This window comes from Nicotiana tabacum, chromosome 4 (genome assembly GCF_000715075.1).
Source record: "Nicotiana tabacum cultivar K326 chromosome 4, ASM71507v2, whole genome shotgun sequence".
NCBI lineage: Eukaryota > Viridiplantae > Streptophyta > Magnoliopsida > Solanales > Solanaceae > Nicotiana > Nicotiana tabacum.
Genome location: NC_134083.1, coordinates 388,461 through 400,742, shown reverse-complemented (window position 1 = coordinate 400,742; position 12,282 = coordinate 388,461). Strand labels below are relative to the sequence as shown.

Genomic DNA, 12,282 nt, shown 5'->3' with positions numbered 1-12,282 from the left:
AAAAAAAAAGAAAAAAAAAAGAAAGAAAAATATAGAGGAATAAATTGTTGTCTTATTCTTGCTAGTGGGTATGAATTAAAGTAGTGCTTAAAGAAAGAGGAAATATTGTTGGGGTGATATTATTTGTGAAATTGAAGTGGTGTTGAAGAATTTGCGCTTAAGTTATTTGATGATGTGTTAAAGTGCTTAGGAGGTTGAGTCACTATTCCTAAAATATATCCTACCCGTCCCTTAGCCCACATTACAACCATGAAAAAAGTCCTAATTGATTTTAGATCGAGCGAGCTTACATTAGTAGAGATTTACATTAAGGGCAAGCCTATGGTACCAACTGCATGCATGCGACTTCTTTTTGTGAGAGTGAGCGATTTTCTTTGTGAGCATGAGATTCGAATGTGTGGATTGATTCTACTCTCTTTGCTTTTGTTGTGAGGGCACATGGTTTCACGAGGGATAGGTAACGTTATTAGACTTCTCTATGATGTTGGTTGTTCAAGCCATGAGTGCATTGTGACATTGAGTCGGTTTTTGAGGTTAGGATTGTTGTGAGCATGTTGTCTTTGTTCGAATATGTTTAAAGAAGGGCATAAGAAAAGGGAAGTGTGTTGATGCATAGCCTAGAGCCTAATTGTAGCAAATAACCACGGTCATAGGTGCAGTGTGCTTTGAACGATAAGAGTTTAATTTTGTTTCGTCTACTATATGATGGTTTGTTCGAGGACGAACAAAGGTTTAAGTGTGGGGTAGTGATGTTTGGCATATTTCGATATGTTTTAATGTTACTTTACCCATGCTTTAACCACTTTTTGATGTTATTTAATCTTTAAAACACCCAACATGGTGTAATTATTGGTTTGATGACTAATTAAGTTATGTGTGACGATTTAAGGTGTTCGGAGTGCAAAATATGAAGAAAAGGTGGTTTAGCTAGAGGAAGAAGGGTTGGATGCGTCGCATCCAACCTAGGAAAACATCATCCTGCATGCAACCTTAGCAGTGAAGTTGTGCCATCGCGTCCGCCATCGCGTGCGAAACTGGGAAGTAGAAGTGAAGCTGGATGCGTCGCATCCACCTTCGCAGGCAAAAATTGAAATGGAGGACAAGGTGGATGCGTCGCATCCACCTTAGCATCAATCCTTGAAGCCGAATTGGACTAGGAATAGGAGAGCTTTGGCCCACGACTTTTGTACGCAATATATAAGCTAAAAACGCCTCTTTTAGGTTATCTAACATATTGGGAAGAGAAAAAAAAGCCAGGAAAAAGCTGTGAAGGCCGGAATTCATCAAGTTTCATCTTTCTCCCACCAAACTTAGTAATTTTTATGTTTCTTTGTATGATTTGTTGTTTGGCTACCATGTCTATGTGGAGCTAAACTTCACGTTCTAGGGTTGTGGTTCTTTCATGACTATTGTTATTCGGATATTGATTTTGACTTCTTGATTTATCATATTAGTTTATTTATTCAATCTTGCACTTAATTATTTAATTGCTTGATCACCAATTGAATATTATCTACGAATCTAGAATTGAACTCGAAAGTGGGAATTCTATATTGCATATAGGATTGAGTAGGGCAAGTTCTTGAACTCGGGCATCGGGGAACGGATTCGTGGTTAGGATAGACATATACCTAATTACCTTGCTTGGTTGATCTACAGGAATTATAAATGCGTTCTTGTTGATTCTAACTCCATAGACATATAGGCGTTAGGTTAGCTTGAATAGGCGAGTAAGAACTCGACAGATTCTTATGAGCAATATTAACCCTGTCAACCAATAAGCTAGATAAATCAGTCGGTCAATTCAATTGAAGAATACAATAGGATTGTTAGATAGACCATAACCCTAGATCGTTTTCATTACATTGATATCATTAAAATCTGCTCTTTCTCTGTTCAAAGTTTATTATTTATATTTTTCTTATTTAATTAGTTAGAATAAAATATTTTTAGATTTAATTCTTATTTAGATAATTAAGATAGGCTAATTTAGTTAATAGCTAATCATAAGTCCTCGTGGGTTCGACATCCGACTTTGAGTCACTTTATTACTTGACGACCGCGTATACTTGCGTGAGTGTGTTTGGTCGCAACAAATTACATATCATTTGTACAGCTTAATCTAATGGTGTTCCTTTCTAGTAATATACTGCTTATGAGGCCACGATTGGTGTTGTTTTTATGTTATATTGTGTCATCGGATTATGTATATGTTTTTAGGAATGGTTTATGGGATTCTCTGACATGTGGATAGGCCCAGTTACAGGGGAGACTCTGTCAAAATTTCTGGAAATTTGTGGAGTTAGCCAAATTTTGGAGCTTTTGGTGTGTAGATAAAGATTTAAGTCACATTAGGTTTTTATGGCGGACTCTTCGAGGACGAATAATCCTGAGCGGGGGAGAATGTAAGGCCTCGTTAACATTTCCTAATGATTCAAGATTTTAAGGTGCGCCAACAGTATTTGGGAATAACGTGTTCGAGTATTAAAGGAGACCCATGGGATAGAACCACATCATTTTGAAATGAAAATATATGTTTAAGATGTGTTGGAACATACTAAGGAGTTTTGTGAATGGCAAGAATTTGTGTGGAACAAGTTGGATACATTAAGTGGAAAGGATGTCTCAATTTGCACAACATCCTACTTCAAACACATGCTGCTACCAAACTATAAAGACTTAGGAGGTGATCTACCTATCAAATTAAAGCTCTTTGAGTCTAGTTTCCAACGCATCAAACCAAGAATAATTTTATAATTGTGGCCACTAGTGCCAATGAAATGTAAAGATGTGAAAGAATTATGAAATGAAATTACTGATATAAAAAAGTTGATGTCTCGAATGATACAGCCTAGCCTATCGGGTCATGATCAGACGCCATACTGCACACATGGTTGTGATTGTATAGGAAATTGTAATTGAAATTGTGATTGTGGTTGATGTCTCTAATGAGATAGCCTAGCCGATCGGGTCGTGATCGGACTCCGTGCTAAAGGTACAGTGGTATTGGTATTGAGAGTGATTGTGGTTGATGTCTCTAATGAGATAGACTAGTCGATCGAGTTGTGATCGGACTCCGTGCTAAAAGTACGGTGGTATTGGAATAGTGAATAATGGTATTGTGAACGTTGATACATCGGTACTAAGGATCTCCAACTTAAAAATATGAAAATTTACTTGAACGTTTATGTGGTTCTAACTTGATGTTTTGGTATTGTTTGAGGGTTCCATTGATTTTATGATTGTTCCTCCCGGTAATATTATTCATTCTATTTAGAAGGTGTTTAGTTATACATACTAGCGCTATTCAACGGTACTAACGTCCCTTTTGCCATGGGCGCTGCATCTTTAATGGATACAGGTGGTTCCACAACAAGAGACATTGGTCAGTGACAACGGTACAACCTCTTCCCAGCTGATTTGGTGAGCCCCACTTCATTTCGGGGCCATGTATCTTTTGTTCATTATGTAATGTGTTTGAGGTATAGCCGAGACCTTGTTGCTGGCATTATCATAGTACTCTTCGTTATCTATAGAGGCTCCGTAGACATAGTGTGGGTTGTATATTGGTGTTGGGAAGGTCAAACAATGTTATGTTGTGGTTGTATTACTTGTTATGATGAAACTATTGGTAATGAATTGGTATTGTATACATGATCACCTTATTGGCTAATTAATGAAAATATGTATTTTCTCCATTTATGGATGAGTTTGGGTAGAAGGAAATCTAACATGATTGCTCGGCCGGGTTCACTCGGTTGAGCGCTGGCCAAGCTCCCTGATTTTGGGGTGTGACAGGTAGGTCCGTTATATGTTTTGGAACATTTTGAAATATTAGCAAGGGGTCGCGAGGGCCCCGGGTGTGATTCAGATTGAATTCGGAATAATTTTGGACTTGGTTGAATTGATAAAGTATGTTCCTCTGGTGTCATCGCACCGGCGGAGGCTTTGGTCGCGGGTACAGACTTGCAGATGTATGAGGGTGCATCCCAGAAACGGAGAAGGCTAGCCCAGGCCTGGATTCACTGGTGCAGACACCTAGGCGCAGATGCGCATCCGCATGCACGAGTGCTATTTCACAGAAGTAGAACTGTAAGGAGCTTGTGAAGGACCGCATGTGCGGTCGAGGCTCTGCAGAAGCGGGCTCATAGGTGCGAGCATTTTGTCCGTAGAAGCAGAATTTCATGGCATTAGTTGGAATCGCATATGCGATGGAGTTTTCCGTAGGTGAGACAGTGTGCCAGTAAAAGCTAAAATCACTGGGCAGAAAAGGGGGTGTTCGAGGGTTTTATCTCATTTTCATCTTTTGGACCTAGAGAGGTAAGTTTATGGCGATGTTTTGAGGTATTTTCTAGGAAATCATCGGGGTAAGTGATTCTAACATGGATTTTGCTATATTACATGATTCCATTGTTATTTTTGTAATCTAATTAGTGATTTGACTTGCACAATTTTGGGAAAATTTTTGAAACTTCTTAAACTAAAATTTGGGGATTTGAAAGGTGATTTGAAGTCAGATTTGATTAATTCTTGCATGGTTGGACTTGTTATCGAATGGGTGTTCGGATTGTGTAAGTTTGGTCGGGTTTCGAGAGGCGGGCGCGGGGTTGACGTTTGAAGTTGACTTTGTGTTTCTTTTTAAAGATTGCAACTTTATTATTCGGAATAGCTTCCAATGGTTTGTATTTATGGTATGAAGTTGTTTTGGCTAGATTCAAGCCGTCCAGAGTTGGATAATCGCAGGAAAGGCTTACTAGTGTGTTGAGTTAGCATGTTGTGAGGTAAGTGTCTTGCCTAACTTTGTGTGGGGGAATTACCCCATAGAATTGGTATTTTTTTGTGTTCATTGTGATATGTGGAAGCCGTTTACGTAAGGTGACGAGTGTGTACACGGGCTAAATGTGGTAATTGACCAGTTTTAGCTATGTAGTTTCCTTTCATGCCTTTAATTGAGTTGCCATAATATGTTATATTCATCATATTTAGTCTATCTCCACATGCTTTACTTGTCATCATTAATACCTGTCTTAACATTTGCTAATTGTCTTCATATGTTTGGTTGAAGTTGTCCTCTTTATTCCTTGTTCATTATTTAACCGATGAGTCCCTTACTTGAAGTTGCTATTTCTTGGAATATCTTATTGTTGAATTTGATATTGATTTATAAAAGTCATAGTTCACATTGAGGTAATTTTGTAAATTATTGAAATACCATTCTTGTGGAGTTATTCACTTTCGGTCGCTATTGTTGAGACTCATGTGCATATAGTAGTTTAGCCATGGGCTATCTATTGTGGAAACACTATTATTGTTGACTTCTTTGGCAATTTGTGATATTGGGAACTTGCGGTGCAATTTGTGATATGTTGTGATATTAATACGCGTGCGGTGGTATTAGGATTAGGGTCGAAACGCATGCAGTGAGATAAGGTGTGCTTGATACATGTGTTGCTAGCAAGGGAACAACTTGAAGCTACGCGGTGTGATAAGTTGGGCTAAAACGTGGGAAGCTATTTCGGGAAAAATGATTTTCAAAACTAAATGGAATACTCCCGCGGTGATTTAAGGAAAGATTATGATTTTTTGGTGATATGAGACTATGAGGAGGTACCTCGGTAGTGATTCTTGTTTATACCTTTCTATTACATCACTTGTGTTTTAGTTGCTTTGTGTCCTTGGCATATTATTCCTTATTTTCTTTCATGTTGCCTTAATTGCCTTAGTTTGGTGTAGCTATTCTTGGTATATTTTCTTCATTGTTTCATTTCCATTGTTTATCATTATCACACTATCATATACCTGTTCAGTTTTCTTATTTATTCCAGTAGGGTCTTGACTAGACCTCGTCACTACTCTACCGAGGTTAGGCTTGGAACTTACTGGGTACTGTTGTGGTGTACTCATGCTATGCTTCTGCACATCTTTTTACGTAGATCCATGTACCTCTTACCAGCCCAGGCACTAGTGAGTAGAGTTCAGATTTGGAGACTTCAAGGTATACCTGCCAGAGTCCTCGTTCCTCGGAGTCACCCTCTATCTAGTTCTATTTTATTTTTCCTTTTTATAGATATTGTTGTATAGGGATGTTAAGTATACTCTTGTAGAGCTTGTGACTTGGCATCACCGGATTTTGGGAGTATTGTTCTATTAATTTGCGGAGTACTTTTATGCTAGTTGGTGAGTTATTTGAATGTTTTTTTCATTTTCTCTGATTCCTTCGATCATTTTCACGGGAATCTTTCTTCAAGAAAAGTTCCTTTGCTAGTGCTAATGACACAATCCAATCTGATATTATTCCAATCCCAGGAGAATATCTTATGAAAATTTCTATTGGAACCCCACCAGTTGAAATTGTAGCCATAGCTGATACTGGTAGTGATTTAACATGGACACAATGTAAGCCTTGCACTAGTTGTTTCAAACAAACAGCCCCTATTTTTGATTCCAAAACAAGCTCTACTTATAAAACCATAGGGTGTAACGCTGAGGAATGTGCATCACTAGGGACTTCTTCTTGTGTTAGAGGAAATATTTGTGAATATCAAATGAGTTATGGTGACCAATCACAAACTATTGGTGATCTTGCTTTTGAAAAATTCACATTTCCTTCTACTTCTGGAAATAATGTTTCTATTCCTAATGTTGTGTTTGGTTGTGGTCATGACAATAGTGGCACATTCAATAACTATACTTCTGGTATTATTGGCTTAGGTGGTGGTGAAGTCTCAATTGTCAACCAATTGGATAAACAAATCAAAGGGAAATTCTCTTATTGTTTAATCCCAATTCCATTACAATCATCTATTTCCAATGCTACAAGTCATATCAACTTTGGCAATAGTGTCACTGTGTCTGGTCCTAATGTCGTTTCAACTCCCTTGATAAAAAAGGAACCGTCCACGTTCTACTATCTAAATTTGGAAGGAATTAGCGTTGGGAATAAGAGGGTAGAATTCAAATCTTTTAAAATTGCTTCTTCTAATGCTTTTGGTGGTGATGAAGGTAACATTATAATTGATTCTGGTACGACGTTGACTTTTTTGCCTAATGATTTTTACTTGAATTTGGAGTCGATATTGTTGGAATCGATCAATGCAACTAGAATTGATGATCCTTCGGGCACTTTTGGTATCTGTTACGAGTCTAAGGATGGTACTATTGATGCTCCCAAAATTGTCACGCATTTTACTGATGCTGATTTAGTGTTGGCGCCTTCGAGCACGTTTGCAGAAGTGGAGGAAGGTTTGGTTTGTCTTACATTAGTGCCAGCAGAACAAATTGCTATTTTTGGAAACTTGGCACAGGCGAATTTCCTAATTGGATATGATCTTGTTGCTAACAAAGTTTCTTTCAAGCCTACTGATTGCACTAAGTACTAAAGATTTAGTTAAGGACAAAAATTATTGTAATGAATTTGGCTTGGCTAGCTAGTGTTATTTTATACCTTCTACGTTGGTTGGTCTTTTAATGTGATTTTCAGTTTCAAATGTTGTTGATCAATTCTTAATGACTTATATTTACTTCAATTTGATGCTTACTAATGGAGATCTTTTTATTTTGTTCAACGAGCAGTTGTGTTGGACCTGCCTTTTTCCCGTGACACCACTTCCTCAAAATAATTAATTAGATATGTGTATAAATTTTATAAGTATTATATATATATATATATATATATTTGTTTATTTTTTTCGAATCCGTTTATAAAAAAATTTATCTGTACACCACTGTTAGGATAACAGCATTGAAATTAGTATATGGAGATTTTTCAGTAAGAATTAGTGAAGACTTAAACGCTATAGTTGAGAAGGAAAAGTAGAGAAGAAATTACTGAGACTTGAAAACTGCTGAAGAAGACCCAAGAAATTGTCATTCAAAAAAGGGTTAGACTTCTTGTACAAACTTGAACTTATTTTCTTGGAAATAGGAGAAAGAAAGGGAAAATTTGTTAAATTGTAATTGTTTTTCATTAATGGTTAATAAGTTTAAAGAATTGTTACTAAAAAATCAAAATAATATAAGAGTAATATAGAAAATCATAAAAGAAGTTATTGATACAGAATCAAATCAGAGAAAGTTTTCCAAGATCATACATTTTTTGAGTATCTAGTTGTATTTCTATTTTTTGAGTTGGAGATATACATGTTAGAGCATGAATATGAGAACAATAACAATGATGTTAATAGGCAAAGCTTGTACAAGGTCCAAGCTGAATATACCAGATGGCTGAAGATGCAAGAGTCTATCCTCAGGCAAAAATCCAGAATCAAATGGGCCGAAAAAGGTGACTCTAACTCCAAATATTTTCATAGTGTGATCAAGGAGAAAAGGAGAAGAGCACACATCTATAGAATCAAAAATAATCAAGGAGTATGGATTGAGGGCAATGTAGCTATCGCAAATGCTGCAATTGATCACTTCAGCAACTTGTTTACCCACGCTCACAGTGACAACAACCTGTCCATTCTTGATTGTATTGAGCCAATGGTTACAGATGAAAGCAACCATCTCCTGAACTAGATCCCTGATGAAGAGGAGATAAAAAAAATACAGTATTCTCTATTGATCCCAACAGCTCTGCAGGCCTAGATGGTTTCAATGGTCACTTTTACCAAGCATCCTGAGACATTATAAAAAGGGAGGTTTGCAAGTTTGTTCAAAATTTCTTTAATGGTTATAATCTTACCAGATACTATACCCATACTAATCTGGTGCTCATCCCTTAAGTCCCCTCCCCCTCATCTTTGTCACAATTAAGACCCATTAGTCTCTATAATGTGTCAAACAAGATTATCTCAAAAATTATCAGTGCTAGGATAGCTAATATTTTTTCTAAATTAATCTCTGATAATCAATCTGGCTTTGTTAAAGGTAAACTAATCACTGAAAACATCCTTCTTACCCAGGAACTTGTTCATGGCATCAAGAAGAATAATCAGGGAGGCAACATTGTCATTAAGCTTGACATGTCAAAAGCTTACGACAAGCTCTCTTGGAGTTTCCTTACGGCTGTGCTAAGGAAAATGAATTTCTCTGAAGCTATCATTGATACTATATACACAGATTGATTTCTAAGAATTGGTATTCCATATTAATTAATGGAACAAGACGTGGCTTCTTCAAGTCAACAAGAGGATTGAAGCAGGGAGACCCTCTTTCTCCATCTCTTTTTATTCTAACCGCTGAGGCTTTATCCAGGGCCCTTAGCAGACTCAATGAGAACAACCAATTTATTAGTTTCTCTATGAATCCTAAAGGACCAAAGATAAACCACCTAAGTTATGCTGATGATCTAATTATTTTCTCTTCTGGTGACAGGAAATCAGTGAAGTTGCTAATGGAAATTCTAGATGACTACCAGGATGCATCTAGCCAAGAGATCAACAAGGAAAAAAGTTTCTTTCTGAAGTATACCTATGGAGTTAACAGAGATAATAAAAGAGCCATTAGAAGAATCCGAAAATGGACATGATTTAAGCATATGCAATTCCCATTCACATATCTTGGATGCCCTATCTATATAGGTAGAAAGAAGATTTGCTACTTCTCTGATCTAGACACAAAAGTGCTAAACAAAGCTAGCGGCTGGCAAGGGAAGATCCTATCATTTGGTGGTAAAGCAATTATTATCAAACACATACTTCAGTCTCAAACTCTATATCTGCTTGCAGTTATGGTTCCTCCCAAGACCATTATCAGGCAGATTGAAATGTACTTGTCAAATTTCTTTTGGGGTGAAAAAGCAGGCAAGAAGAGCTATCACTGGTGCTCCTGGGATAATATGAGCTATCCTACCGATAAGGGAGGAATTGGCTTTAAAAAGCTACAAGATATATGCAACTCGTTTGCAGCAAAAAGATAATGGAGACTCAGGGTGGAAGATAACTTGTGGACAAAATTTCTCCGAGCTAAGTACTGCCAAATATCTAACCCCATCACAAAAAGATTGGACCCCAAAGACTCTAACCCTTGGAGGAGCCTAACGGAGACCAGAGACAGGGTGGAGCCTAAATTTCTCTGGAAGATCAACAAGGGCAATATCTAATTTTGGTGAGATAGGTGGATTCCCTCGGGTAACATCAAAACATACGCCATCTTCCTTTGAAACCAGGAAACATCAATGTTAGGGAGTTCTTCACCAACCATGGCTGGAACATTGAGCTTCTCCAGGACACTTTGCCACAAAGAGTTTTTGATGAGATTATGCAAATCAAGATTGGCCGTAATCAAATTCAAGACCAAGCCATCTGGACCCCCAACCCTCAAGGATCCTTTACTGCTCATCTGCCTATCAACTTCTAAGGAAAAGAAGAGAGAGCTCACCTCAACTAGCCAAAATCTGGAATAAGCATCTACCTTTTAAAATCTCCTTTGCAACATGGAAACTCTTAAAAGGCAGGTTACCATTGGATGACGTTGTTCTAAAATTTTGTACTAACATTATCTCTAGATGTTGTTGTTACAGGGTGCCAGAAGAAGAAACTATGGACTATGTTTTTGCAAATAGCAATATAGAAAAGAAGGTATGGAACACTATGTCCACTCCACTAGGATTCCAGACCACGGGAAGAAACACTCTATGCATCCTAAATCAATGGTGGAGCAGACAACAAAAAAATAATGTCCATAAGTTTCTACTGCATATTACCCCAACTATAATATGCTGGGAGATATGGAAGGGCATATGTGGTAAGAAATATGATAAGAAGACTATTTTTGTTTTTAAAATATGTCAACAGGTTCTTTTTCAGGTTAAAGTTTCCATGGGCCATAAATACAGTCAAATGAATTGGGACTGGACATGGAATACAGTGTGCAACGTAGTGGAAGACTACAAAACAAGATTGAAGAGTGTTATGGTTCTATGGGAACCTCTAGATAGCAATCAGTGGAAAATTAACACAGACAGCCGCTTCATCGCAAACTTAGGCAAAGCAGGCGTTGGTGTTGTTGTTAGGAAAAGAAATGGTCACTTGGTGATGGCCTTCGCCGCACCAGTACATTTCTTAACTAACAACTACTCTGAAGTGCAAGAGGCTCTGTTTGGTATTTTTTTGTGTTGCGACCGTAACTGTCAAGATCTAAGCTTGGAACTAGATTCTCTTCTGGTTGTCAACATGATTTTAGGGACATACAATACCCCATGGAGACTTAAAGAAGACGTTACTCTAATACAATAAAAGGTGCAACAACATGGTATCAAGATCATGCATTGCTACAGAGAAGGGAATGAAGTGGTCGACGCTTTGTCCAAACACGCTACTACACTCAGTGAGCAGGTCATTTTCCTTAACGAAAATGACCTACCTACTTTGTCGGGTCCAAACACACTCACGCAAGTATACGTGGTCGTCAAGTAATAAAGTAGTGAATAAAGTATCGTTCCCACGGAGACTTATGATTAACTTTTGACTATTTTAAACTCGAATAGCTTATTGATTCAAGATATTTCTAACAAAACATATAATTTTCTAAATTACTACCTAAAGACTATCAAATAATGAATTGCTAAGAAAGAAACACAACACTTAAATAGTTTTGAATAACAATCAATAGGATATAATATTCCAGGGTCACGGGTCATCTAACATTCATGTTGCATTCTTGGTTTAAAATAACTAAATGATTTATCGGAATTGTTGATTCACAGAGTTAATTTCACTTGTAAGAATCTGTCGAGTTCTTACAAACCTATTCAAGTTAACTTAATACCTATATGTCTATGGAATTAAGTTTAACAAGAACGCATTTACAATTTCTGTATTGCAACCGAGTAAGGCAATTAGGTATATCTCTATCCTAATCGCGAATCCGTTCCCCGATGCCCGGGTATGAGAACTTACTCTATTTACTTCTATATGAAATCTAGGGTTCCCACTTTCGAGTTCAACTCTAGATTCGTAGATAGTATTTCACTGTTAACTACTCAGTAAAATAATTAAAAATAGAATTAAATAAACAACCCAATATGATAAACTCAACGTAGTCAAATTAAACTTCAAAAATCAACATTCATGTATACCCATGACCCTAGAACAATAGGATTCTTAGCCACTCATATTCAGGCAATCATCCAAAATTTCATAAGAGTGCATAAGAATCAATAAAAGAAAGAGAGAAATAAGAACTCAAGACGAATTCCGTGGTTTTTGAACTTGGTTGTAGCTTCCTTCTTGTTCAATCCCGTCCTCCCTTTTAAAAAGCGTTTTTAAGCTTTATATATATCGTCCAAAAAGTTGTGGGCTAAAGTTATCCTAACCCTAGCCCAAATCGGCTTCAGGGGTT

The 12,282-nt window shown here is 37.2% G+C and overlaps 1 protein-coding gene across 1 annotated transcript; it reads left to right on the top strand.

The window, feature by feature from the left end:
- Window positions 1-6,224: 6,224 nt before the first annotated feature.
- Window positions 6,225-7,379, top strand: LOC107782290 (aspartic proteinase CDR1-like; the record flags this gene model as incomplete). The annotated part of the gene is made up of 1 exon (XM_016603158.2): window positions 6,225-7,379. A coding segment is annotated over one exon (1,155 nt), but the record flags the coding sequence as incomplete, so codon positions are not given.
- Between the last annotated feature and the right edge of the window lie 4,903 nt (window positions 7,380-12,282).